This window comes from Bremia lactucae, linkage group LG4 (genome assembly GCF_004359215.1).
Source record: "Bremia lactucae strain SF5 linkage group LG4, whole genome shotgun sequence".
Taxonomy (NCBI): Eukaryota; Oomycota; class Peronosporomycetes; order Peronosporales; family Peronosporaceae; genus Bremia; species Bremia lactucae.
In genome coordinates this window covers 1,439,096-1,466,461 of record NC_090613.1, presented here as the reverse complement: position 1 = coordinate 1,466,461, position 27,366 = coordinate 1,439,096, and the positions used below count along the sequence as shown (strand labels likewise).

Sequence of the window (27,366 nt, the reverse complement as noted above, 5' to 3'; positions counted from 1 at the left end):
GTCGGCGTCCATTAGCGTAGGTCCGATTCCGAAGCACATTAAGGTGCCCACGTTTATGAGCGGACTACGGCATGGCCCATCGCGACAGGACCTTTACAGAAAGGTGCCGTAGACGCTGGAAGAGGCAATCCAAATTGTCTTGGTTGAGGAGCAATCCTACAACAGTGCCACGGCACAGCTTGGTATAAGCCGTCGGCCGAGAGGTCAGATGCCACTCCCATGGTGTTGGGCAACGCAGACGTGGTCTGTTATAAATGCGGCAAGCGCGGCCATATTATGGCTCGCTGCTATGCCAGGGTCCCTGCTGGGCCGAAGACGCCCAGCATGAGGACTCCCTACCCAAAGGGCGATGGCAAGAACCAGCGCACGAGACGCATGAGTTCTGCATCGACCACTAAGGGGTCGGGAAATGCAGGAGCGCAGTAGGGGCGGGATGCCCTACTGACGCGGACTCTGAAGCTACCCTAAGTTCAGAGTTGTGGAACAAATGGGTAGCATAGCCCTGAGGTCTCGAAATTTCGGACCTCAACCCTGCTGGTCTATAGCGCTCAAGTAAGAGGCTATGACCAGGTGGTGACCCTCCCAGTGGATTCAAATGCATCACAAAATCTTGTGAAACGCGCGGCTCTAAGAAAGAGAGCGGCGATGTTTGAGTCGCTTTGCCAGGATGGCAAGCGAGAGGAGGCGACCGTTCGTTTAGCGAACGGCGCGCTCGTTAAGCTGAGGGAGTTCAGTTAGAACTCGCCTTCAGCTTCAGTGACTTTTCTTGTGAGGAGAACTTCACAGTGCTAGGTATGGAGAGTCCGTATGACCTCATCCTAGGCATGCCATGGTTGGCAAAGTACCAACCATGGATAGACTGGCGTACACGCACAGTTGCGAACTCTACGCAGGACACCGGATATGATGTGCTCCTGCGAGAGGCGTATGCAACTGTTGTCGTGTCGAACACAGTTGAGGGTGCGTTGACGGGATGTCAGACGTCACCAATTCCTACCCAGCTCGTGGAGACTGAGGTAGAGAAAAGGACGATGACAAGCAGTCATGCGTCCGAGTGTCCTGCACAGAGCCGAGAGCCTGTGGCAGTAGACAGCGAGCTGACAGGAAGTCATGCGTCGCATAAACCGGCACAAAGCCAAGAGCCTGGTGCGGTTGTAAAGGGTGCGTTAGCCAGGAGTGTAAACGAGTGACCTTTGAATCAGTCTATAATAAAGAGGACGGGCCTTCGAACGAGGTGTTCAAGGCCGTCACAGACAAAATTGCGGAGGCATACTCAGTTGAGGTGCTTCGGCAAGTCTTTAAATTTGCCGAGGAGATAGTAAATCTCCCGGAGATGTCGTGGAATCTGTTGCTTGCCGAATTAAAGGAAGTAAAGATCCACGAAGTAGTCGCACCAGCTTCAGGAGAGATCTTGGTGGACTGTTGCTCGTCGTCCACAATGGGCGAGAGCGTCTTAGAAACGGACAAAAAGAATCGGTTCGCTGCTCAAGGCTGGGATACCTTAAGAGACAGTCTGTTCTTTGAGGTTCTGAGAAATATCGCGATGTGTTTGCAGAAGAAGCACCGAGCCGCCTACAAGCAGATAAGGGCATCGGGCACGAGATAGACCTCAAACCTGGCACCAAATATTGTGTGACCAGGCAATGCCCGTTGCCGAAGAACAAGTCGATTATATCGATGAGCTCATCGACAAGCGACCTAAGGCGGGACTTGTGCGTGAGAGCAAATCGCCTCAATGCAGCCCGACCTTTGTGTGCGTAAAGCCACAGGTGAATGGCGGGTGGTTCATGCTTACAATAAGCTGAACACGGCAAACATTCCGGCGCAAACGCCAATCCCGCGGAAAGATGTCTGGTTGAACTCCATGGGAAAGTCAACTACCTTTTCTGCGTTGGATTTAAAGGATGGCTACTACCACTACTATCAGGTACTCATTAGAAAGTCCGATGTAGCCAAAACGGCAGTAAGCACTCCAACCAGTATGCTTTGGGAGTGGCTTGTGATGCCTTCAGGTTTCAAAATCACACCAGCAACATTCAACCGAGTGGTGATTCACGTGATGCGTCAGCACCGTGCCTATGTGCCCCATTATTTTGACGATGTTTTTGTGCATAGTAGGACCGAGGACGGTCTGACCGCAATATTTTCACACAAGCGTCATTAAGACGCTGTGTAGCAGACTTGGAAGACACCCAATTGTACGTAACTTGCAAACGTGCGTCATTGGGGTCCCCGAGACACCTTCGCTGGGCTGCATTGTAGGTACGCATGGTGTACGAGCAGACCCAGACAAGGTAAAATCGGTAGAGGAATGGCCAATCCCACGGCATGTGAAGGATTTGTGCCAATGTATAGAGCTCGCTTATTACTTGCATAAGTATAGCAAGAAATATGCTGAGCGAACTATACCATCATATGAACTCCTTAAAAGAACGCAGAGTGGTTTGGCTAAAAGAACAAGATAATGCGTTCACATCAGTGAAGCAATCTCTTGTAGAGGCACCAGGCTTGGCATTGCCAGACGCAGATAAGCCCTTTAGAGTCGTCTGCGATGCAAGGAATTTTGCAATCGGCAGCGCGCTCATGCAGAAGGATGACGACGGCGTTGACCGTGTTATCTATTCAACTTTGAAATTAAATTCAGAGAAAAATGTGAGCCATCTTGCCATTCTAGGCGAGAGGTGTGGTGAGTTTATTGCGGTCCGCAGTGATGCGTGATCCGTATAAACCACAAATGGCTCGGTGCCCAGTAGGTGCACACGAAACTTGACAAGAGAATACAGTCGAATGTCTTGGCTGACGCTTTATCGCGCAGACCAGACTTCGAGGTTAGACACCAGGAAAGCGTGTCTAGTGCGAAAGCACAATTTCAGCCGTCCACGTTGGCAGCCGTGAAGGCATACCACGTGACAAGCTCATTGGCCTCTGAGATAAAAGAGAGCTACAGTCAGGACGACCACTGTCGCCTGCTGTTGGATCACTTTGGTGGACGAAAGGTTTTCCTTCCGTACTTGAAAGCTAATTCGCTTTAGCTACAGCGATGGCTGTTATGGCATCAGCTGTCACCTTGTGATCCCTTGAGAATCTATGGGCCTCATGGCACAGTTCTCAAGCTGATGATCCTTCACGATCTCCATGATGCGCCATCTAAAGGGCATCTAGGCCGTGAAAAGACATTCTTACGAGTGTCAGAGGAATTTTGGTGGTCACATCTACATAGATGGGTGGCCAACTAAATTCGCTCTAGCGAACAGTGTCAGCGCATTAACCCGCACCGTCCAGCAGTGCGCCACTGAAGCCCTACCGATTACAACCATCTGTTGGAAGTCAGTAAGTCTGGACTTCATGTTTGGCAAGCCGCCCGACCACACGGGTCGGACGAGACTCGTCGTCTTTGTAGATAGATTGGTCAAAATGATGCGTTTAGCCCCATGTAACCATCGATCACAGGCAAGAAGGCAGCTCTCTTGTTCTTGGATCCTGTATACCGACAACACGGGATGCCCGAGTCCATAGTATCGGACTTGGATCCACGTTTTACGTCTGGTTTTTGGCGACTTGTGTTTGATCTGCTAGGTACTAAGCTCCACATGTCGACCGCAACTCATCCCCATACCGATGGCCAAACAGAACGTGCTAACCGGGTCGTTGCAGATGTCTTACGCACTATAGCAACTCCCAAAGAGTGGAGCAAGCAATTGCCCTTTGTGGAGTTCGCTATAAATTACAGTGACCACGCCAGTACGGGTGAGACGCCGTTTTATATATTATGGACTGCGCCATCCTCAGACGCCAGTCTCGTTTGTGCGCAGCCCAAGTCTTAGCGGGGAAGGGCCCCACACTATGCTCGGTGCGAAAGAGGGACATAGTTTCGTCAATATGACGATGACCCATGAGGGTATTATCTCAAAGACTGAAACTTGCCCTAGTGACCCTGCCAGTTTAGCAGTGGTCAATATAACTACGTCTTATTATAACCGACCTCTAGGCGGTGTCATAGGCGAGTTAAATGCTAAAAGCGTGAGCAAGGCTCAATGCTTTGTGGATGAGCGATTAGCCATCACACGAAAAGTCCGTGACGCGATGGCAAGCGCACAGGACAAGGAAAAAGAATATGCGGACAGAAATGGTTGCAAAAATAATGAACGCTTTAGAGTGAGTGAAAATGTACTATTAAGTACTGCTACCCTACCTAAAAATGCAATTTCTGTACTACCTGGAGGTACTACGAAGTTGTTGCCGCGTTTCATTGGGCCCTTTACAGTGGTTGACGAGGTTGGAGACCTAAATTATAGGCTCACCCTTCCCCCGTATATGAAGACGCACCCCGTATTTTACGAGGGTCGTCTGAAACGGTATGTGGACCCAAATGAGGTCAAATATTCCCATCTGGCTAAGGAGACCGATGGTGACGCCGACTGTGAGTCGAGCGTCGTTTGGATGAGGGGGACGGAGAAGGCATAAAGCTATCGGACCGATTCCTCCCTCACGAACAGGACTTGGAGATCGAGGGACATCACGCGAGTAACGCGGATCCCTCAGCATTATTCGTTCAAAAAGGTCCAAGCGAGTCTTCTGGCGGTCATAACCCTGACGAGCCTTCGCTCGGACATCAACGAGATCCGAGGTCAGTCGTGAGACTTGACCCTCGAGATGCGCAATACGTCGTTCAGCAGCGCTTAACGCATGCAACTGAACGTACGAAGGTAAGGCAGCCGCGAGTAGGTGGGCGAGATCGCTACTCCTATCGGGCGCCACCTGCACTGGTGGATGCGGGTGGGAATCAACGCTTCTTGTTGGAAAGTTGCTTGCCCACCGCTCCGTGAGGCAAGGGTATCAGATCCTCGTCCAATAAAAAGGTTACCCGAAGATTTTTGACTCTTAGGAACCGATCGATACCCTACGTATTGATGTGTCCGGCTTGGTGGCTGCCTATGAAAAGGAGGACCAGCTGAGGCCTCTACGCTAGTCTCAAATGGACTAGCAGAAGTAGCGTTGTGAGAAGAAACAGGGGGTACAGTACCGCCCATGATTTCTTTCACACGCAAGCGGGCGAAATTAATTCGCTGCGACCGCTGTTTCATCGCATCGGAATGCGGATGAATGCGGCGCAGGAATTCCGCCTCGTATTGGTCGGGCGTTTCATTTGAACGCAACACGACCGGGATCGGGAAAATACGCCCAAGCGATTTTCCCTGAGCCCTCCATGATTNTCTCTTGTAGAGGCACCGGTCTTGGCATTGCCAGACGCGGATAAGCCCTTTAGCGTCGTCTGCGATGCAAGTAATTTTGCAATCGGCAGCGCGCTCATGCAGAAGGATGACGACGGCGTTGACCGTGTCATCTCTTATCAGTCCCGGCTATTAAAAGCCGCGGAACTGAATTACCCTGTGCATGACAAAGAGCTACTTTCAATAAAGTATGCTCTTGTCAAGTTTCGTGTGCACCTATTGGGCACCGAACCATTTGTGGTTTATACGGATCACGCATCACTGCGGACCGCAATAAACTCACCGCACCTCTCGCCTAGAATGGCAAGATGGCTCACATTCTTCTCTGAATTTAATTTCAAAGTTGAATATAAGCCGGGTAAGTCGAATGTCTTGGCTGACGCTTTATCGCGCAGACCAGACTTCGAGGTTAGACACCAGGAAAGTGTGTCTAGTGCGAAAGCACAATTTCAGCCGTCCACGTTGGCAGCCGTGAAGGCATACCACGTGACAAGCTCATTGGCCTCTGAGATAAAAGAGAGCTACAGTCAGGACGACCACTGTCGCCTGCTGTTGGATCACTTTGGTGGACGAAAGGTTTTCCTTCCGTACTTGAAAGCTAATTCGCTTTAGCTACAGCGATGGCTGTTATGGCATCAGCTGTCACCTTGTGATCCCTTGAGAATCTATGGGCCTCATGGCACAGTTCTCAAGCTGATGATCCTTCACGATCTCCATGATGCGCCATCTAAAGGGCATCTAGGCCGTGAAAAGACATTCTTACGAGTGTCAGAGGAATTTTGGTGGTCACATCTACATAGATGGGTGGCCAACTAAATTCGCTCTAGCGAACAGTGTCAGCGCATTAACCCGCACCGTCCAGCAGTGCGCCACTGAAGCCCTACCGATTACAACCATCTGTTGGAAGTCAGTAAGTCTGGACTTCATGTTTGGCAAGCCGCCCGACCACACGGGTCGGACGAGACTCGTCGTCTTTGTAGATAGATTGGTCAAAATGATGCGTTTAGCCCCATGTAACCATCGATCACAGGCAAGAAGGCAGCTCTCTTGTTCTTGGATCCTGTATACCGACAACACGGGATGCCCGAGTCCATAGTATCGGACTTGGATCCACGTTTTACGTCTGGTTTTTGGCGACTTGTGTTTGATCTGCTAGGTACTAAGCTCCACATGTCGACCGCAACTCATCCCCATACCGATGGCCAAACAGAACGTGCTAACCGGGTCGTTGCAGATGTCTTACGCACTATAGCAACTCCCAAAGAGTGGAGCAAGCAATTGCCCTTTGTGGAGTTCGCTATAAATTACAGTGACCACGCCAGTACGGGTGAGACGCCGTTTTATATATTATGGACTGCGCCATCCTCAGACGCCAGTCTCGTTTGTGCGCAGCCCAAGTCTTAGCGGGGAAGGGCCCCACACTATGCTCGGTGCGAAAGAGGGACATAGTTTCGTCAATATGACGATGACCCATGAGGGTATTATCTCAAAGACTGAAACTTGCCCTAGTGACCCTGCCAGTTTAGCAGTGGTCAATATAACTACGTCTTATTATAACCGACCTCTAGGCGGTGTCATAGGCGAGTTAAATGCTAAAAGCGTGAGCAAGGCTCAATGCTTTGTGGATGAGCGATTAGCCATCACACGAAAAGTCCGTGACGCGATGGCAAGCGCACAGGACAAGGAAAAAGAATATGCGGACAGAAATGGTTGCAAAAATAATGAACGCTTTAGAGTGAGTGAAAATGTACTATTAAGTACTGCTACCCTACCTAAAAATGCAATTTCTGTACTACCTGGAGGTACTACGAAGTTGTTGCCGCGTTTCATTGGGCCCTTTACAGTGGTTGACGAGGTTGGAGACCTAAATTATAGGCTCACCCTTCCCCCGTATATGAAGACGCACCCCGTATTTTACGAGGGTCGTCTGAAACGGTATGTGGACCCAAATGAGGTCAAATATTCCCATCTGGCTAAGGAGACCGATGGTGACGCCGACTGTGAGTCGAGCGTCGTTTGGATGAGGGGGACGGAGAAGGCATAAAGCTATCGGACCGATTCCTCCCTCACGAACAGGACTTGGAGATCGAGGGACATCACGCGAGTAACGCGGATCCCTCAGCATTATTCGTTCAAAAAGGTCCAAGCGAGTCTTCTGGCGGTCATAACCCTGACGAGCCTTCGCTCGGACATCAACGAGATCCGAGGTCAGTCGTGAGACTTGACCCTCGAGATGCGCAATACGTCGTTCAGCAGCGCTTAACGCATGCAACTGAACGTACGAAGGTAAGGCAGCCGCGAGTAGGTGGGCGAGATCGCTACTCCTATCGGGCGCCACCTGCACTGGTGGATGCGGGTGGGAATCAACGCTTCTTGTTGGAAAGTTGCTTGCCCACCGCTCCGTGAGGCAAGGGTATCAGATCCTCGTCCAATAAAAAGGTTACCCGAAGATTTTTGACTCTTAGGAACCGATCGATACCCTACGTATTGATGTGTCCGGCTTGGTGGCTGCCTATGAAAAGGAGGACCAGCTGAGGCCTCTACGCTAGTCTCAAATGGACTAGCAGAAGTAGCGTTGTGAGAAGAAACAGGGGGTACAGTACCGCCCATGATTTCTTTCACACGCAAGCGAGTGAAATTAATTCGCTGCAACCGCTGTTTTATCGCATCGGAATGCGGATGGATGCGGCGCAGGAATTCCGCCTCGTATTGGTCGGGCGTTTCATTTGTACGCAACACGACCGGGATCGGGAAAATACGCCCAAGCGATTTTCCCTGAGTCTTCCATGATTAAAAGACGCCATTATAATTATGCGCGTTCAAGAGCGCGCTCTAGGAGCGACGCTCTTGGCCCGATTAAACGAGGCCATTTAGCTGGAAGGGGCATCTTTGGAATGCCACCCGTCACATAGCCACGTTCTAAACGACTGGCTTTTGACACCGACTGAGCACGTTCACGTGTCGTCGGCGGAGTTTTAGGCTCGAATCCTCTATGTCAGAACCATTATGGATTATGGTCTGAGCATAAGGCGTTGTGGTTTTACTCAATGGAGAAGCGACTGCGCCTTCATTGGCAGCGCTCTCATCAATGGTCGCTGCGCTTTCCAGCGCAGACGACGAGACAGCATTTGTAAATGCTGCTGTCTCTATGTTATGAGCCATGAGAGAAGTTTGTATGGGCAATAATGCGCCATCATCCTTCCTCATGAGCTCGTTGTCCGCATCACTACTATGCGGTGACGGCAACGGTGTCGACTCATTGTGGTCGACAATGAGCGACGGATCGACATCACCGCTGTTAAAGTGGGATGGATCCTTTAGCCCTGTTAACGCGACAGCAGCAGTAGCTGTCGGCGTTTCGACTAAGTCATTTGACGCGGCCGGCGAATTAACGCGGCGCGTGCGCTTAGTGTGAGGTTGAGTTGGCGTCTTCGCAGAGATCCACCAACGTGGCCCCTTTTAGGTGGCAACTTTGGCGCCGTTATTGGAAACACGTGCGCTAGAGTGATCGAGTGAACTAGCAGCGCGTTAAGCTGCTCGCAGTTCCTCTCTCCTCTTTGACGAAATTAAAAATATTAATTCGTTCATAAAGGGGGGGGTGGTGTAACCGGCTAAAGTTGCCCTAATGTTACACAGTCCCCGTTAAGTACACCAAGTGTACTTAAGGGGATGGTCAATTACTAAATTATAGTAAGTAGACCCAGCACTCGGGCGTAGTGCACATTTGTGACCAATCCTTGTGTATGTGATGCACATGGGTGCATTCACATTAGGAAGGATGACACCCAGCGTCATCCGTCACGCGAGGTATCTAGAAGGATACACTCGCAATACATATTAAGTGTTATCTATAGAGATGGTAAAAATAGGTATTTATATTTGATACGATTAAATATTGATCAGTCTGAAAACTACTTCCTATTGGTAAGTGCGCACGAGGAGCCGGATTACTGCTACCATGACGACACTTAACCAGAGTACTTAGTGCGTTGGGTAGGGTCGCTAACGCCCACCACACTACCTCACTGCACGCAAGAGAAGCAGGTTAAACCGCTTCCTCGCTGTGCTAGGGTGTGTGTCTAAGTAGAGCGTGGCCGCGTTACGACGTGCCCGCCTGCAGTATTAGTTATAATTAAGTTAGCATTAACAGATAGAAAGAAGAGAAACTTAAGTATATTAATACAGTATTCATTTAACCCTCTTTAAGGTAGTTGTCGTAAAGAGTAGTCTTCCTCTGCACGTACTAGTGTACGTGAAGTGACGTAAGGCACCACTCGCAATTGAAGCAGTGCGAAGTGGACTTGTACTGAAGCAGTGCGAAGTGGACTTGTACTGAAGCAGTACAAGTCGTAGTGCCCCGCTACATCGGCAGTGCCCCGTTACAGAAATTCTTTTTTAAATTAGTCACTAAGCACTTTTTGCACGCCGTGTCGCGACCTTAACCGGGACTCTTAGATTATGCTGCAGCTCGAATGTATTTTATAATTAATCCGTAGAAGCCGCGCATCAGCTCTTGTTAGGAATATTATTCAAGCAATGCGCCTTTGCTTTTTTTGGCCTCCAATCTTAGGCAAAATTAGAATACTTAAAATTCAATTTATTAATAAGCAATTGGCATTGGCTACTATACGATTTTCTTCTAAAGTGTACTCATGTTGCACTGCTAGGATGTCAAACTGTCATTGTTCGTAAACTCACATGTTTGCTAATCACGTTAAGTTCTATGTAATGTAACGATCAGCAGAAATTAGTCTTGCCGAATTTTTCGCACGCCTTCACAAACTTTTTTTACGACGCACGTCCGTCACATTTTGTGACCAAAATATCAAGTCAGATTCCTATTAAAAAAGTTTGGCGAGACAATTAAATTCGAGAGAAATTTTTGCGAATGAGCCACTATAGGTTGCAAAATCATTTTTGCGATGACCAGGGCGTGTCAGCGGACCACTTCAACTATATGGAAAGCATGCCATTTCCGCAATCGTCTAGTCTTGCGCGCTCAATCTCAACAATGCGTCCATTTGTCGCATCGGCATCCACTTCCTCGGATGCTGCCAGTGCACCTGAGAGCGATGTCACCACATCACCCCATTTGCCCTCTCGCCCAAGTTGCGAATGGAGCGAGTGGGAGGAAACGTTTGACAGCTTGAATCCAGCCGCAGATGACCTTGCAAGCGCAAACGCTTCTTTGGACTTGGAATTGGACGAATACTTGCTTGCTACGGCTGAAGACTTCCTCGAGCCCTTTGCAAACATCGATTTTACACCCGACTCGCCCATTCTTGCGGCCGATCAGACTTTAATATATGATCAGAAGCATTATTTTCAAATGCTGCAGATCCCGAGCATAGACACGAGCCTTGGCTTTGGCGCAGAGCTACATAATTTAGAGGCGTGCAAAGATAATGTACTTTTGCTGTCGACAGACCATACAATGCACAGCGATCGCAAGCGAAAAAGAGCGAAACCTGCAGGAGAGACTAACGCAGCGATAAAATTGAAGAGATCGAAACAATTTAACGCTAACATTAAAAGCGCTAGCAAGGTCAAGGAGGCGGAGATTAGATACCAACGAAGGTATAACGTTTTGCATAGGATCTTAGAGGCTTGGAATACAGGAGGCATTGAGGACATAGAGGAAATAGCGAATAGTGTCTACGAAAAGGATGTGACGCTCATCAGTCCTGACATTTCTGAGGGTCTGCACGGTCTCGAGGCTGTGTTGTCCCACTGGAATCTGCTTCTGGATGCATTTCCCGATGGAATAATGGAGGAATACGTCATTCAGCGCGAAGGTTGCAATGAAGAGCTTTTGGCCACGTGGACCTTTAGTGGCACACAGATCTATCCTTTTCTTGGCGTGCAGCCACGCCATGAGAAGATCTGCATCAGCGGGAAGTCACTCTTCACCTTCGAGGGGGACAAAATTCGGCAGATGGTGCTGTCGTGGAACCATCGCGAGACATTACTCTTACTAATGGGCGTACAGCCGGATAAGCCTAGCTCTGTCGTTTTCCATAAAAGTGCGCGATCATGAACACCGCGCTGCTTAATTCTTGTGCAGATTATTTTGTGCCAACTTGTGCATTACTGTAGCTGACTTTATAAGTAAATTTTTAATCACTTACAAGTTTAGCTAGCATCTGACACATTGACATTGATCCTTATCTATACACTCCTCTTCTAAAAAGACATAAATCTGAATTTGGGTTTCGTGTATCTCGAAACTTCACAAAAGTGGACCAGATTTGAAGGTGCTTGTGCGTCGAGAGACATGTTCCATATTAGAGGGCGTTCTGGTGTAGCGCCCTAATAAGCGGCTCGGCAGAACGTCTGTCATTATATATCCACCAACAATAGTTAAGTGCTTTGACAGATCTCTCGTTCCATATTCAACTAACTAATTGGGTCTATCCATCAATTTCGGCAAAATATGTTCCATTTAGTGCAATAAAAAGCGTAAGAGTTCCCGATCTCCCAAACGGTTACATAAACATTCTAACTCGTCACACAGTTGCAATTATCCTTTTTCGTGATCGCATTTAAACGAAGTATGTGGTGTCCACCAGCAGTTGTCAACTTTTTGGCAACATGATTCGCGTGGTGGCTGGGACATATGAAGGCTTGCTCTATGGTTGGGAATGCCCGACAGACACTTCAAGCAAAGGCACCAAGATGAAACTCACCTTTGGCTATGCTGCACATGCGGAGTGTATCAAAAGCGTTGCTCTTATGGCCGCCAAGCAAGGAAAAACGCTGCTGTCTGGTGCCAGTGATGAAATGATCAAGTGCGATGAGGCTACTACAAGTTATGAATCGTTATAACGAGCAAAATAATGCTGATATGCGCTTGCGTATGTAGAATCTACAATGTCGACAAGCGTGTGGAAGTCGGCAGTCTTATGGAGCAGCATGGTGCCATTACGAGCCTCGAGTTCTTTGGCCAGAGCCACGTTCTTAGTGGTAGCGCCGACTACTCTATATGTATATGGCGCACATCAGACTGGAATTGTCTTCATATTCTTGGTGGCCACAAGTGAGTGGTTTGATGCTGGTGCTGTGACTGAAGTACACGATCATTAATGGTGGTGCTTTCATCGCTTATAGGGGAGAGATTAACTCGATAGCAGTGCATCCAAGTGGAAAAATGTGTCTTTCAGTAGCTCGTGATCGCACTTTGCGTATGTGGAATCTCGTGAAAGGACGAATTGCCTTTATTCGTCGGCTGGAAAAGGAAGCGGAGCTCGTGATGTTCTCGCAGACAGGAACGCACTACGGTCTTGGCTTCGGCAAGGACTTATCGGTTTTTAATATGAATGCAGAGGTGGTTTCTTACTGATTCTAGGTCAAAATCTGCGACCTCCAAAGCAGTGGCTAATCGATATTTAAATGTATACAATAGCTAGTAGGTACGCTGGGACATTCGAAAAAGATTCAGTGCGCCGTATTTGCCACTGACAAATACGTTGTCTGCGGTGGGGATGATAAGCAAATAACTATCTGGACCATCAATGGAATGTTAGTGCTTCATCTGCTGTTTGTCTCTCATGACTCATGTCTAAGGCATCTGTGTTGCAGACTGATGGCAAAGGTGAGTCACGAGGATATTGACGCCCGTATTCGATGCTTGCAAGTGGTGTACCCACACGGCAAGGATGAACTACCGTGGATTGTTCTGGCTACGTCTAGTGGTGCGTTTCAAATTTGGGATTTTGCCTCAATCACTTTGGACGAGTCATTACCTGAAGAGTCAAACAAATCCGTAAAGCCGATAGCCTCGACGATTCTCCTTACCAAACCTCGAGTAACTTGTTTGTCCGCATGCGTCGCAAGCGAACAACATGTTGAGGAAGGTGATAAAGGTGATACTGCTCTTGTTGAGTCAAAAAAAGCAAAAAAGAAAATTTTGCAGAAGACACCAGTTCCTCCATCTTTTAATACTCCCCACGTGATTGTTGAGTTAAACGATGACAACAGTAACGCAACAGATGAAGACAACAGAAACAAGAAACGCAAATTGACGGAGAAAACAACAACAAAGTAGAACATTTGCCTTGATTGACTGCCTAAACCGCAATAGAATTTTTATGATACTGTATTTGCAAAATTTCAATCCCTTGCGTTTTTATGCTCACGTTTTTTCTTTTAATTTTACATACAAGAAATTGGCATTGAAATAGAAAGAGAGAATTTTGCTGTAGACGGAGGATCGTTATTGAGTGGCTCGGATATACACATATCTTCATTGGATACAAACTTTTGACTTCCCCTTCGATACATAGTCGTTAAGTTTGTAGCCATGACCTCGAAAGACTTGACGCTCTCCATCGTAGGACTCGGCAATCCACTTCTTGACATCTTGGTCGATGTCACGCCTGAGTTTCTCAACAAATATGGTCTCAAGCTGAATAATGCTATTCTCGCGGATGAGAGCCATGTACCCATGTTCGAGGAGCTCCAGACGCTCAAGCCTGCCTTCGTGGCTGGTGGCGCCACGCAAAACTCTATTCGCGTGGCGCAGTGGATGCTTAACAAGCACAACAAGACAGCTACGGCGTTTTTTGGCGCTGTAGGTAAAGATGAGCATGGCGCGAAGTTGATGGAGTGCGCCAAGGGTGACGGTGTCAATGTTTCGTACCTCGAGCACGCTAATATCAAGACCGGCACGTGTGCCGTATGCGTTCACGAATCCGAGCGTTCGCTCATTGCAGATCTTTCCGCTGCCAACCATTTCCATCATGACCATTTGGCCAAGCCAGAAAGTCAAGAAATCATCCACAAAGGCCAATTCTTCTACTCGGCCGGTTTCCATCTCACTGTCTCCCCCACAGCTGTCATTACACTTGCGAAACATGCCTCCGAGAACAACAAAACGTTTCTTCTCAACCTGGCAGCTCCTTTTATTGTAGAGATATTTAAAGATCCGCTCATGTCTGTCATTCCGTACGCTGATTTTGTATTTGCCAACGAGAGCGAGGCATTGGCGCTTGGCAAGGTGCTTGACTGGGGAACTGATATTAAGAAAATTGCCCTCAAGACTGCACAGCTTGAAAAAATCAGCGGCTCGCGCTGCCGCACTGTCGTCTTTACACAAGGCGCGGATGCCACCATTGTAGTGCATCAGGGACGAGTGCATACTTATGATGTGCCGAGGATGGAGACTTCATCAATCGTGGACACTAACGGCGCTGGTGATGCCTTTGTTGGTGGCTTCATTTCCCGCTTGGCGCTGGATTTACCTCTTGAGCAATGCGTGCGTGCTGGCCACTGGGCCGCTCAGGTCGTGCTTACGCGCTCAGGCTGCACGTTCCCGGAGAATTGCGACTTCCAGGACTAAAGATTTTCTCATGTTTGCAAGTGACAAGTGCCCCGAGTTTGGCTGGGGCTTTTGGCGGTGCTCGTTGCCAGGCTTGCAATCTTTGTAGTATTAGTGCCGAATAATCGACATTTTCCCTTAAAGGTAGAGCTACTTCCATTAATACGCGGCTGAATGGCGCACTACGTTAGCAATGTGTTTAAACAACAGCTTTTGTTGGCGTCTCATAAAGCAATGTCGTTCTATCTTATTTGCGGAGTTTATTCAAGCTCAAATTATGATTGCATTGAAGACGCAGCAACATCAAGGCTCTTGTTCTATGGAATGCAACAGTGTTTAAACTTAAGCAAGAGCCGTCAAGATATTCGCGTATTATTGCTACGACGATTGCATTGAATGTCTTGCGCTTAAATTTGTGGATATGTAATATGCAAGTATAGCTGGGGCACTATCGAGTGCTTGATCGACGCGGCTTGTGTGTGAAAAACGAGAGGCTAGATTTTAAGCCATTTAGTGCATCGAGCTTGTGCGACTTTGTAGCTGTGATGAGCAAGCGAATTGAATACGGTCCGCTGAAGTAATACGCAAAGGCTTCGAATGGCCAACGCACAGGCGAACTATCGACACCATTTATAACAAAGATGATCGATTTGTCTTAGGTGAAGGATGTGATTAAGCTCACATTTCGTGACGCTGCGTCTCTTAGTATGTCGAAACGAATTTAGGTGAGGCACCATTATGACAGTTCATTCGCTTCGCAGAAACACTGCAAATAAGTCTCATTCGAGTCCGTGGAGACAAATCATTCTACCGATGATCCCAGAATCGTGAGGGAAACCCAGAGTGCGCAAAGTTTTAGCAAAGAAAAGGATTCCGTTGCTTCTTCTCCGGACTACAATATGCCTCGAAGTCGACTTTCGTCCAATATTTGGTCTAGCATCGTCAACCTTTGAATTAGCGTGAACGGTAGCTGCTCGAACATTGTTTGATTGTGCGAATGCCAGATACACAGCCGTTGTTTCCGTCATCATGATTTTGTCTGCAGAAAAACTACTATAGGATGATTCGAAGGCCATCACAAACACATGTGTCAAGAGCGCAGGCAAGCCCTATCAAAGCATGCGAAAACATGATCGAGCAAAAAATAATAGTTGTCCAGTGAAAGTGTCAGAGCCCGGTTGTATTCATCCCGTGGCCGCTGTGTGGAGGCAAGAGGTTTCGTGAGAGTCGGCAGCTTTACCATGATAAAGTCATAAATAGGAAGAAACACCAAAGGATTCGACCGAAACCGAAAGCAAAATATATATTGATTATGCGCGCCTTGTGACTAGCTACTGTAGGAATCCCTATCCGTTTATTGAACACCGTTCCGCGTAATGTAAGTGAGTAAATCAATACGCGTGACGACGCCAAAAATGACGGACTTGGTCTCGGCCTCGCCGCCTTTGCGGATGCGTTTTTGCTCCGTCACGACGAGAGCAAAGTGGTCACGGTCAAAGATGCGACTGAGCTCGTATAATGAAGTTTGTGGACTTACTTGTTTAAATTGCTTAAACATGGCCTTTTCAACCGTGTCCGTTGGATGTACACGTCCGGGCATTAGCTGCGCAATGAGATTTCCCTCAGACACGACACCAACGATCGAATTGTCGTCTGCTACGACGGGTAGATTGTCAAAACCCTCTTTTTTCAAGATATCTACTGCCTCTATGCACGTCAAGTCTGGCGTGATCGTCACGGGCGCCTGCAATAACAGCTCCGACACATTCTTCTTGGCCCACCACGTGGAGCTCAGCACGCTCTTGGACATATCCGTCACGTAGTTATGCTCATACATCCAGTCATCTGATAAAAACTTGGACATATAATTACGAGTCGAGTCGGGCAGCACCACAACGCAACGTTGTCCAGCTTTCAGAGTCTTTGCTGCCTTGAGCGCCGCAGCCACGGCGGAACCACACGAGCCACCGCACAGCAATCCTTCCTCACGAATTAAACGACGTGCCAATAGAAACGACTCTTGATCACCCGTTTTAATCCAGCGATCAACTAGTGAACGGTCCAGCACGTTCGGAATAAAATCGTAGCCAATACCTTCGACTTGGTAGGATTGCAGGCGATTTTCATCATTAAGGTGGTCTGGTTCGGCTAGAATCGAACCAATTGGGTCAGCACCTACGATAATACAATTCGGACACTTTTCTTTAATCTTTCGAGCTGTACCAGACAAGGTACCACCGGTTCCTACACCCATAACAACCATGTCGACGTGTCCATTACAGGCCTCCAGAATCTCCTCGGCTGTCCCATCATAGTGCGCCAAAGGATTTGACGGATTGCTATACTGGTCGAGAATATGAGCATTTGGAATCTCTTTCACAAGACGCTTCGCCACGCCAATATGCGACTCGGGCGAATCCCAAGCCGCTTCAGTAGGCGTGCGGATGATTTCAGCACCAAGAGCCTTGAGCATGTCGACCTTCTCAAGCGACATTTTCTCTGGAAGAGTTATGATAATACGAAAGCCATACAGCGCGGCAGCGAGGGCTAAACCGATGCCTGTATTACCGGACGTAGGCTCAATGAGCGTGTCGCCAGGTTTAATGCGACCAGAGGCCATGGCATCTTCCACCATACGCTTACCAATACGGTCCTTGACAGATCCACCGGCATTGAAGAATTCGCACTTGGCCAAGAGCTCGCACTCAAGGGACGCTTTCTTGGCAATTGTATTGAGACGCACGAGTGGCGTGTTGCCTACGTGGTCCAGAATCGAGTTGAGGATCTTAGGCTCCGACTGGCGAGGGCGATGAACGTGGGGCTGCTGCACAAAGCATGACTTGGGCGACGAGCATTCAACGGATGGAGCTGCGTGCGGGCCGGATGGAGAAGCCATTCGTGCTGCAAGAACTAGATAGCTTCTTTGAAATTTCCGAACCAATTTATTTTTAAATTCAGATTCGCTCAAAACCTACACGGATTCTAAACCATTCACATTAAACATTCGTAATAATTCTTGAATTTTATTGAGCTTTTGGTGCTAGAAAATAATGTGCACTTTTTCTGTTCTTTTTCTGATTCCAATTGGTCTTCAGTAGATTAAGTGTCGCAAGTTGAGCATTTACTCCAATCACCGTTCGCAGTGCAAAAAAAAATATTTGTATGTTAATGATCAATTCGAGATATATCATTCTTTTACATGAACTCGCATGGTATCGTCAACCGGAACGAGCTACGACCACTGCGTCCTCCACGCATTCCCGTGCCGACAGCAAGTTTGTACACGAACTTCAGAAACCTAAATGCCTTGAATTCTCCGCGAAATGTTGATGCACTGCGCTTTCGACGTGCGGCGGGCGTGTTGTTGTTGATCTTTTGCTTAAGTATGGCGATAGGCCTTATGCACGTCATCAGTCTTTCGCACCAGATGTTGGCTAGATTAGAGACGCGTCATATGCAGCAGCAATTGTACAATCAACCACATACTCAGTCTCGTGGTGTCGTTGGCGGCGTGTTGCAGCGCGTTCATCAAGACGAAGCGGCAAACGTGTTGATTGCATTCTCTGACGGCCCGCACCTTCAAAAACTTGCAGAGGCTGTAGGAATTGGCGTCCAGAGTATAGTTGGAAATGATACACAGTCATTGCGCATGCGTAGGCTGGAAAATGCGTCGTTTATTGATGACGTCTTGTGGGCGGATGCTGTAATTTTGGGAACGCATGTGATAAATGCAAACGTTGAGCCAAAGGTCTGAGCAGCATTTTTAAAAGTATGAATTTCATTAAACTTGTCATTTATTTTTCTGTTTACTGACAGATGACCAAGTTCATGGGTAATTGGTCATTTGCCGAAGACCTCAGCCGCAAGGTTGGCGCTGTCTTTGTCACAAGTGGCGGATTTTCAGCTGGCGAAGAGCTCACAATGGTGAATTTGCTGCACTCGCTCATGATTTTTCGCATGATTATCGTCGGAGGAGAACACTGGACGAGTGCGTTTGGGGCATCTGCTATTGTGGGAGAAGGGCCCTTTCGACCTGCGACCCTTAAGAGTCAAGACTTTCCATCAGTTTGCTACCCCACCGATCCCGATTCCATTCATAACTTGTTTAAGGATAAAGCCATTGGATTAGGAGAACGAGTTGCATCGATCGCGACGCAATTGCGACGCGCGTATATGGATTTATCGAAGCGCAACTCGTGATTTAGGGCACTTTTTAATTTCTTGTTTTATTACCACTGCCTGCTATACTTGTTTGCTTCATAAAGGTCTTATAGTCTTCGTGTGAACCTTGTTCGATGCTTTTCTTACAACCTGTCTAGTCTTGCTTTTGCGCGTTCAAATGTCCAGAACGTAATCGCAGCGCTTGGAATTCCACGCGAAAAAGCAGCTTGCCATCCGCGAAAGAGCTGTAGCACACCCTGTTCGTGTATCAATCTTTTCATACTCGACACAGTGCTTGTGTACTTGCCTGATTGTCCATCGGCTTGGATCAGCGATTTGATCGTGTCAAATGGCAACGCTGCGGCCCAGTAGCAGATGCCACCGAAAGCACCAGCAGTAAGTAGTGTACTTGTTTCTCCAAATCTTTCTTTCTTAGCAAGAAAATGCTTCGCAACGTCGTTACCAAGGAAGTAGAAGGCAACACCTAACGAGTCCCGAATTATAGTGGTGGACAGACCTTTCCACAATGCCAATTTGCCCTCTTTCCGAATCACTTGAATAACACAGTGATAAGCACCTCGGTAGTACCGCGTTTCTAGTTGATTTATGTATTGCATTTGCAACCGATTACGTACGAGCTCTACTGGTGCCACCAGGCAGGCGTTGGCACCACCAGCTATCGCTCCAGCCGTTAAAGACAAGACTGTTGGGGTGAGCACAGGTTGGAGAAGCGGAATAAAAGGAAGCACGTCGTTACGCAGCGTGGATGATGTGGTAAAAATGACGGCCTTGTACACTCCCTGACTGAAGAATGGAGGTAAGAAACCTTTGTACAAGCCCCGCATCGATTCTTGCTGGACGGTTTGCTGGACGCAATGAAAGAAGCCGCGGAAGTGCGCTGGGGAAACTTGCAACCGCGTACGAATGGTGTCAAAGGGATGACAAACCGCCACGCTTGCCATGCCTGAGACAGAGCCAGCGAGCACAGATTTAGTCCAAGGAGACAGCCCGCTGTTCGAAAAGCTCATTTAACGACATAAAATCGAACATGCTTTTAAGAAATTTAAAAATGAACATCTTAACAAAAAATGCTCTTAGAGGCGTGAGGAAGCATTGACATCGTACAAGAACTCGCCACTGTCCAAGATGACAATACTACGTTCTTTGGCTAGGGCTTGGAAAAGCACCTTGCCATTGCCTTCATTCCATATGCGGATTTGAATGGTCTCGCCTGGGTAGCACGGGCTTGAAAAACGCACACGAATCGATTTGAAGCGTGCGACGACGCCTCTACAGAAATGCTTGTACAGTGCACGACTTGCCACCCCCATGGAGCACAGACCATGGAGAATAGGCTGCTTGTACCCTACGCTTGAAGCAATGTTTGGATCAATATGCAACGAATTGTAATCACCTGAGAGGCGGTAAATTTGTGCTTGGTGAGGCGATGTCTGGAATTCATCGAAAATATCCGGTTGACGCTTGGGAATCTGCACGCGAGGCGGAAGCTTGCGACCCTGACTTTCAAAACCCGTAAGGCCTCGGATAAATGACCCACTAATGAGCGTGGCTACGGGTCCAATAGCGTCTTCGAATTGCGTGTACGTCTCCATGAGCGCACCTTTGCCCTTATCATAAAAGGAGATCACCTTTGTCTTTCCGGTCAGCAAGCCACCCGCGGGATCCAATGGCCGTATGATTTTGATTGATTGCTCACCATGCAAAATCATAGCGGGATTGACAGTAGGCATACCATCGGGAATGAATGAGGTGGTCTCGGGCGGGAATGGTACCACGTCCTGCGATTGCCCCTTAGAAGGTAGACAAACGGGGTAAAGCGGAAAAGCAGCAAAATTTTCATCGAACTCGTACGTGAACTGCAGCGCCGACTCTCCAATGCCGACAGCATAGAGCAATAAATCACGCTGGTTGTATGAGGCCGTGAATGTCGCCTCCGGGCTGCTGAGGATCTTTTTTATGTCGAAGGTCATCAATTATTGCAACTCGAATTGTTATTTCATACCGGTATTTTACGGTATTTGTCGTTTTGTCCAAACGTCAGGCATAACCAAGTGGCGACATTTGGCATAACGACAGCAGACGAAATGGGCTTAGGACGGTTTTTCCTGTTTGGCTTGGCACTTTTAGTGGCCATGGTGGCATTAGCATGGCCGCAGATCGAGCAGTTTTTAATCTCTAGTGGCTATAGCTGCCCGTACCCTTTCTCGATGCTCATTACGGGCAAAGGCGCCGAGAACGAGTTGGCAGCCGAAGCTAAGGAGCTCCCGAAGTATACCTTGGACCAGTTGCGCATGTGAGTCCATTGCATAGTCGGCGAGCTCAAATAATAATCTTTACTCATCTTTTATACACGCAGGTATGATGGTTCGGACGAGACGTCGCCAATACTTCTTGCAGTTGGCGGCAAAGTACGCGGCAATACTATCTAGCACAAGAAAAGCGGTCATTAAATAGTGTTCATGGATGCGTATTGCTATAGGTTCTCGATGTGACTTCAGGTGCCAAGTTCTATGGCAAGGGCAAATCCTACAGCATGTTTGCGGGAACGGTACATCAGACTCAATTCTGGAAATGAACTGTATAAAACGCGATTGATGGGATTGTTTCGGTTTTACAGGCTTGCACACGCGCTCTGGCACTTGGGTCGCTTAAACCAGAGGTATCATTCACTAGCAATATGATCATAGAGATTGCTATGTACTGTCGGTAATTGTATTGGAATATAGGACGTAAATGACGACGTCTCGGACTTTGATGAAAAAAAGCTGAAAGAGCTCTCTGAAACCAAGACGTTTTACTATGAAAAGTACCCAATCGTAAGCGCCATCTTTCGAAAGAAAAGGTATAAACAGCAAATCTTACACAAATTCCATTTGTCCGTGCAGGTCGGAGAGTTGGCATTCCTATAGATTATCATCTGTCTTGCCGCGACGAGTTGATAATTCGACATTACTTTGCTTAGGCGTCAACGAAGCCGGTTTTACCATTCAATAATAATTCTCTCATTCACAGTCGCTAATTAGACATTTCAATTGAATAAAGCGTATCCGCTGTTAGCTCCCTCCTACAAACCTTGGCAAAGTCGGCGCAGAAGCCACGAAAACGTCGCTCGGAATAGTTTGAGGGCTGGGAAGCAAGTCGAAGCAACGTTTGCAGCACTTGCTGTCGGTCTTGAGGTCGTAATGCAGTCACACCTAATGTGTCGCTTGACAAAGACTGCCTTAGCACTGCTTGAACCCGCTCATTGCCAGCAAATGTTGTTAGCAGTGCGTACAATAGTTTCGAGAGCGAGTCAAAGAGAGTATTCGGACACTTTATTGCAAGTGCTTCGATGAGGCTTTTGATCCATTTTTCTGTTTGTCCAGCGTCCAGAACACTAGCGTTGATCGTTGGAGTAAATGAAGCCAGCTTGAACGCGCTTTCGTTCAGCAAAAAGGTTAAAAACATTAAAATTGCATTCGTCGAGAGACGATCCTGATTTCCCAAGCAGGCTAAGCTGAGATCAAGAAGAACTGGAAATTCGGCAGTACAGAGGACTGCAGCAGGGCAGAAGAGCAGAAAGCGGTAAGCCAATTCAAAGAACGAACGCAGTACATCTGGTGATTCGGCCAAAGAATGGAGTATGAAGAATTGAAACGCCGATTGACTTAAAGCACCCATTAAACCACGAAAACTCTCAACAATCTCAGCGCTTGCATCCTTCGCAAAAACATCAACAGCTACAGAAGCACACTCGAGCGGAGCCACATACCGTCGCTGCTCAAATACTCGTACAATCAAAGTCGCAATACTGCCAAGTTGAGGTGCCATATCATGCCTGAGAGTCTGCAAACACCATCCATAAAGCTCAAACAATGCTGTCATCACTGCCTCATTGGCTTCAAACCGTGGTGTTATGGGATCCAAGTGAGACCAAATAAGCTCAACGACCCACTGAGTAACAGCCTCCCCCCCTGCAACATCGGCAGGTGCATCTAAGAATCGCATCACCTTTCCAAACACCTGTAGTTCGCTGCAAACAACATGAGCTACAGCCACATCATCAGCCCCTGTTTCTCCCAGCGCTTGACCTAAACGAGTCAATGAATCAGAAAGCACAGTCTTCAGAATAATCGAGCAATGAGGCGAGACAGCCGCGGCGCGAACAAGGCCCTCTACAACATATAATCGATCCTCGATCGGCATTACTTCGTGGTTGGGCAATGCAAATTGTTGAACGCTAGCCACAAGGACGTTCGGCTGCATTTCAGCAAGACAAGTCGTGCAGTTCGTTGACATCTGCATAAAACTCTTGGCAGCATTTGAACGACTTGCATCAAGTCCAAGCGCATTCGTCAGATATTGTAACACAGCTTCCACCAGATTAAATACGCCTGCTGCCAAGGCTTTGTCATTGATCCAGGCACTAAATTGACCCAGCAGCCGAGAGGCTGTCACAATCACGAGAAAGTGAGTGTTGATTGTTGTTGACAAAACAGTTGGTATTATTTGAAGCATCAAGTTCTCCAGCTCTGGGGTGTGACTAGAAAGCTTTTTCTTAATTTCATCAGCAACTGTAGAGACAGCAAAAAGTGCGACTTCAACGCTTTGCCAATTACTCGGTCTAGTCGACACAAGCAGCGAAAGTAAATGAGCAAGATATTGTTCTTTTGAAAGCGAAAAAATCGATATGAAAACTTCCGTGACACCATGGAGGCCTTTTCGAAAAGCTGTGAGGTCGTCGAGCTCCAATGAATCCATTTCCTTTGCGTTTCCTGGAAACTGGCATTGCTTCAGCATGACTTCAAAAAGCTGTACAAAGGCATCACGCTGAAAAAAACGAGCTCGCTTCGCGACAGATTCATCTTGAACGACCATCCAGAACTCAAAAGTGAGCGACGCAATTTGCCGGCGTGGATGAGAGCCCAGGTACAGCATGAATTCACCTAGAGCTTGAGACTCTTGAGGACACTCTTCCTTAATAATCCAATCTGCGTATGTTTCACAAAATGCTGAGACGACATCTGTAAGTGCGTGGCTCACTTCATCTTCTTTGGTAGCAACAGCGCTTTGACAAGTATTTCGTGTCTTAAGCAGCTCTCGAGCTACAAAACACAAGGTCTCTTTTAAGTGAGCAGGAATCGGATATGAAGCGACTCCAATAAGTTTTGTTAAGATCTCAGCACATACGCGTAAATATGGTGAATTGGTCTGTAGGGCTTTCAAAAGCGCATAAAGCACAGCTTTGTCTTTAGAAAACAATGACGCAAGGGATAGACCTGCTCGTCCAATCCACACCTTTAAAGATAGTAAAGCTTTTCCATGAAGACTAGCCACGCGTGCATTTTGATTTTCATGAGTAAGCACGATTTTACCAATTAAAGCTACCATTTCTCCGCTCAGCGCACTTAGATGCATTTCCATTGCATCATTATCAGCAAAACCGAGCTCAGCATCCTTCATCTCCTCACATACAGAGCGAGAAAAGATCAGCAAAAACGCAAGTTCTCCAGCATCTCCAGAAACCGAGGAACTAGCCAGCAATTGCGACAGAAGACCTCTGCAATCATCCGGGGACGAGATCATTACAACTGCATAAATCGCACAGAGTTTACTAAGTAATGGCTCTTGGTGAAATACTGGCCGCGTTGCAGTCCGTAAAGCGTGAATGAGCGTTTGCAAAGACGCTGTCATAGAGACCTTCAATTCTACTGGTACCCGTACCCATTCCTTGCGCACCTTTGTATGGAGCATGTTGGCCACAAAAAAAAGAGTCTCGGGTGGCAACATTAAGGATTCGTCCAGTAGCAATTGAAAGCATACTGACCAAGCGGCATCGGAAGACGAAAACGTGTGTAAAAACTCGTTGGCTTCGCGCTGTCGCACAACTCCTTCCTATGATATTTGAGCGTACCCAGTACAGAAATATCAATTAAGTAAGTGAAATAGCATCGAGATCGTGCACAAATGTTTGTGGATTACGACGCACCATTCCGTAGAGAGCCTGCACGGCGCTTAGAACCAGCGGGAGCTCCATATTTAAGAAAAACAGACTTGGAAATTCGGTTAAAGACAGAAAATTAGTCCAATTGGCTGAATTCCTTGTCGTTAGTTACAATGCTAACAAGCCTCGACTTCTTCAGCCTTTTAACGAAGACAAATGGCCTGAAGAAAGCCAAATTGTAAGCAGAATACTCAAATTTCGTTGCACGATCTCAATGTCGATCTACAGTCGCAGACGAAATGGGTATTGTTGAATTGTATAATACTGAGGCTTCGGTGTCTTTCGGAGATGAGGCAAGCGAAAGGCGGCAGCAAAGTGGATAACGCTAAATGCGGTGATCCAACTGCGAATGTTACGTGGACACGGATGGTGAACTGAGTCCAAGATCGTGCAAAGTTTGTCGATCAGGAGCTAAAGAATTGTCAAAAGTTCGGCTGTCGCTGCAATCTGAACGTTTGAAAGACAATAACACCACTGCAATTTTAATCAATTATATATTTAATAAGCCGCTATGCTCCATGTATCGAATCTAGTCATCGTTGTCACTTGCAACTCGAGCTTTAGAATCACGACATGATTGCGCCGCTAGGAATGATGCAAAGGACTTGAAAGTGTAGTTTTGTTACTTGCACAGCGGGCATTACGTACAGATTATTCAATAAACAAGATGGCAGTCACTAAACTGCGTCGTTTTTTTCAGCTTCTACTTATGGCTACATCGTACTTTAACAACTTAGAAGCATTTCAAATAATTCATGGTGCTGCTGAAATCGCTCCGGAAGACGGCGAGCCAGGGGCTACGTCAAAGCTTTGCGCTGTATTGTACGAACTTTGTTATATTTAGATAAATGTCTTGTGCCACTCATACCTGACTTTGTAATATGCTGCTTAGCCACGGAGCGCGTATTCCCCAATTTTTCAATTTACGGCAGCAGCTCTGCCTTCCAGGTGACGCCCAACGCCCCGCAATACACCAATAATGGCAACTACTTAAAGACGAAGCGCGCGGTAAGCAGGTGCTGACTTTAAATACTCTGTCAAACTTATTGTCATTGGTCGACTGGATGCTTCGCTAAAGGGAGCTATATTGCTGTCGTGGGCGGATGCCACCAAGTCTGGCTACAACTACCAAAACAAAACGGTTAAGGGCTCAAGAGCTTTTTCTTGGTGCAAAGTGAATCATCTAGCTGATAATTGTTTGCAGTTTTTTGCTTTAAATCCATCGGAGGTGGGATATGTACTGGAACTTCTTGATTCGCGCATTCCAGAGTTGTCGCTCACTCACTCGCCAAACATGAACTCTCCGGAGGAAGATAAAAATGTAAAGGTGCTGCATATGGCGCACTCTTCGGACTCAGATGGCCATCCATCCTTTTTAATAAAGATTCAACACGAGGGAGAGTCCGTTGTCACGCTAAACGTGGGCGAAGTTCGTGTATTCAAAGAGCTATTATCCTACTCCCTACCTCGACTTCTTGGTTTTCACTCTACTCTCGAAGGGCCTTTGTAAGACTGTTCTTATGCGATGGCTATCACGGACACATATGACTGACACGAGTCGTATTTGTAGGAATGTTGAGGGTGGAACCAGCGGTGGCTATACTCAGGGTGGCAACTCTTACTCGTCGGGACTGAACAGCGGGTCTCGCAGTTCTACTAGAACTCCCGCTGGTGACTGGCCATTTTAAGTCTTGGAACGGGCTAAAGTTGCCCTATGTCACTCAATCCCCGTTATAAAACTTTCTTTACTTAAGGGGTGTAATTGTACCTACCACTTAAGTGTGGCTCACATTGTGAACCCACCCTTGTGTATGTGATGTCCCTGAGAGCATTCATTAACGGATGACGGCTAGCGTCTCCGTTACGCGAGGTATTCAGAAAGATACGCTCGCAATACATATTAGGGTCTATCTGCGGAGATGGCATTTTAGGATTGGTTAAAGTAGGAATCGAAATTTAATGCGATTTTAACCTTTAATATTAACCTTTTTAAGTAAAATGTAAAGAAAGAGTGCGTTGATTTTTCCAAGCGCTCAACCAAGCGCGGGGCACGTGGTAAAGGAAAGAATCTCTTGGCAGTGCGCACAAGCGCATTGAGACTTGGATGGTAAATTGAGAACTAAAATGTATTTGAGCCTTTGATCGTAGTTATCTCTGTGTCCGTTTCTTTCAGTTTGTTCTGCGTAGGTTTCGTGTCATTACTCGTCCGCTACGATAGTCGCGTACCTTTATCACTAGTCGCGCCCTTTCACATCATGGGTCGCGCTCCTTCAACACCACGAGTCGTTCTACTTCAACACTCCTTCCCGAGTGGCCATACTTACCCTGAAAGCATCACAAGTCAGCGAAGCTAACTAAATCGCGGCGCTGGGATGGTCAGTATGTCCGCGCCCATACTCTTGGATTCGCAGTACTGCACCTTTAGCATCTTTTTTGTTTCCAAATCTCTTACGAACTTAAATCGCACATCAATGTGCTTTGCTCGACCAGACGTGTCCTCGCCCTCGATGGCTGCTTGATTGTCAACATGTAATGTAATGTTGAACCAGGCTGAACCGATACGCCAATCTCCTTAAGCAGTTCAATGATACCCATCATTTCAGCAGCGGTTTGAGAAGCCGCCACAAACTCGGCTTCCATCGTTGATAAGGCGA

The 27,366-nt window shown here is 47.4% G+C and overlaps 8 protein-coding genes across 8 annotated transcripts; 6 read left to right on the top strand and 2 right to left on the bottom strand.

Annotated features, from left to right (window-relative positions):
- Nucleotides 1–10,188: 10,188 nt before the first annotated feature.
- Nucleotides 10,189–11,268, top strand: CCR75_000352 (uncharacterized protein; the record flags this gene model as incomplete). The annotated part of the gene is made up of 1 exon (XM_067958460.1): nucleotides 10,189–11,268. One exon carries the CDS (start codon nucleotides 10,189–10,191, stop codon nucleotides 11,266–11,268), a length of 1,080 nt encoding a protein of 359 aa, XP_067819891.1.
- A 554-nt stretch (nucleotides 11,269–11,822) lies between these two features.
- CCR75_000353 (uncharacterized protein) lies at nucleotides 11,823–13,329 on the top strand (the record flags this gene model as incomplete). The annotated part of the gene is made up of 5 exons (XM_067958461.1): nucleotides 11,823–12,019; nucleotides 12,094–12,267; nucleotides 12,339–12,555; nucleotides 12,634–12,749; nucleotides 12,810–13,329. 5 exons carry the CDS (start codon nucleotides 11,823–11,825, stop codon nucleotides 13,273–13,275), a joined length of 1,170 nt encoding a protein of 389 aa, XP_067819973.1. The 3' UTR covers nucleotides 13,276–13,329.
- A 201-nt stretch (nucleotides 13,330–13,530) lies between these two features.
- Nucleotides 13,531–14,568, top strand: CCR75_000354 (uncharacterized protein; the record flags this gene model as incomplete). The annotated part of the gene is made up of 1 exon (XM_067958462.1): nucleotides 13,531–14,568. One exon carries the CDS (start codon nucleotides 13,531–13,533, stop codon nucleotides 14,566–14,568), a length of 1,038 nt encoding a protein of 345 aa, XP_067819896.1.
- A 1,333-nt stretch (nucleotides 14,569–15,901) lies between these two features.
- CCR75_000355 (uncharacterized protein) lies at nucleotides 15,902–17,443 on the bottom strand (the record flags this gene model as incomplete). The annotated part of the gene is made up of 1 exon (XM_067958463.1): nucleotides 15,902–17,443. One exon carries the CDS (start codon nucleotides 17,441–17,443, stop codon nucleotides 15,902–15,904), a length of 1,542 nt encoding a protein of 513 aa, XP_067819895.1.
- Nucleotides 17,444–17,746: 303 nt separating this feature from the next.
- Nucleotides 17,747–19,080, top strand: CCR75_000356 (uncharacterized protein; the record flags this gene model as incomplete). The annotated part of the gene is made up of 3 exons (XM_067958464.1): nucleotides 17,747–18,295; nucleotides 18,364–18,743; nucleotides 18,822–19,080. 3 exons carry the CDS (start codon nucleotides 17,747–17,749, stop codon nucleotides 19,078–19,080), a joined length of 1,188 nt encoding a protein of 395 aa, XP_067819894.1.
- Nucleotides 19,081–19,745: 665 nt separating this feature from the next.
- Nucleotides 19,746–21,899, top strand: CCR75_000357 (uncharacterized protein). Its single transcript, XM_067958465.1, has 6 exons — nucleotides 19,746–21,022; nucleotides 21,086–21,137; nucleotides 21,209–21,277; nucleotides 21,347–21,388; nucleotides 21,456–21,545; nucleotides 21,615–21,899. The coding sequence occupies exons 1-6, from the start codon at nucleotides 20,814–20,816 to the stop codon at nucleotides 21,636–21,638; spliced, it is 486 nt and encodes a 161-aa protein (XP_067819893.1). The 5' UTR covers nucleotides 19,746–20,813; the 3' UTR covers nucleotides 21,639–21,899.
- On the bottom strand, nucleotides 21,745–24,850 carry CCR75_000358 (uncharacterized protein; the record flags this gene model as incomplete). The annotated part of the gene is made up of 2 exons (XM_067958466.1): nucleotides 24,698–24,850; nucleotides 21,745–24,603 (listed from the first exon to the last, which is right to left on the bottom strand). Exons 1-2 carry the CDS (start codon nucleotides 24,743–24,745, stop codon nucleotides 21,745–21,747), a joined length of 2,907 nt encoding a protein of 968 aa, XP_067819972.1. The 5' UTR covers nucleotides 24,746–24,850.
- Nucleotides 24,851–25,452: 602 nt separating this feature from the next.
- On the top strand, nucleotides 25,453–26,347 carry CCR75_000359 (uncharacterized protein; the record flags this gene model as incomplete). The annotated part of the gene is made up of 4 exons (XM_067958467.1): nucleotides 25,453–25,534; nucleotides 25,605–25,720; nucleotides 25,791–26,218; nucleotides 26,293–26,347. The coding sequence occupies exons 1-4, from the start codon at nucleotides 25,468–25,470 to the stop codon at nucleotides 26,345–26,347; spliced, it is 666 nt and encodes a 221-aa protein (XP_067819971.1). The 5' UTR covers nucleotides 25,453–25,467.
- Between the last annotated feature and the right edge of the window lie 1,019 nt (nucleotides 26,348–27,366).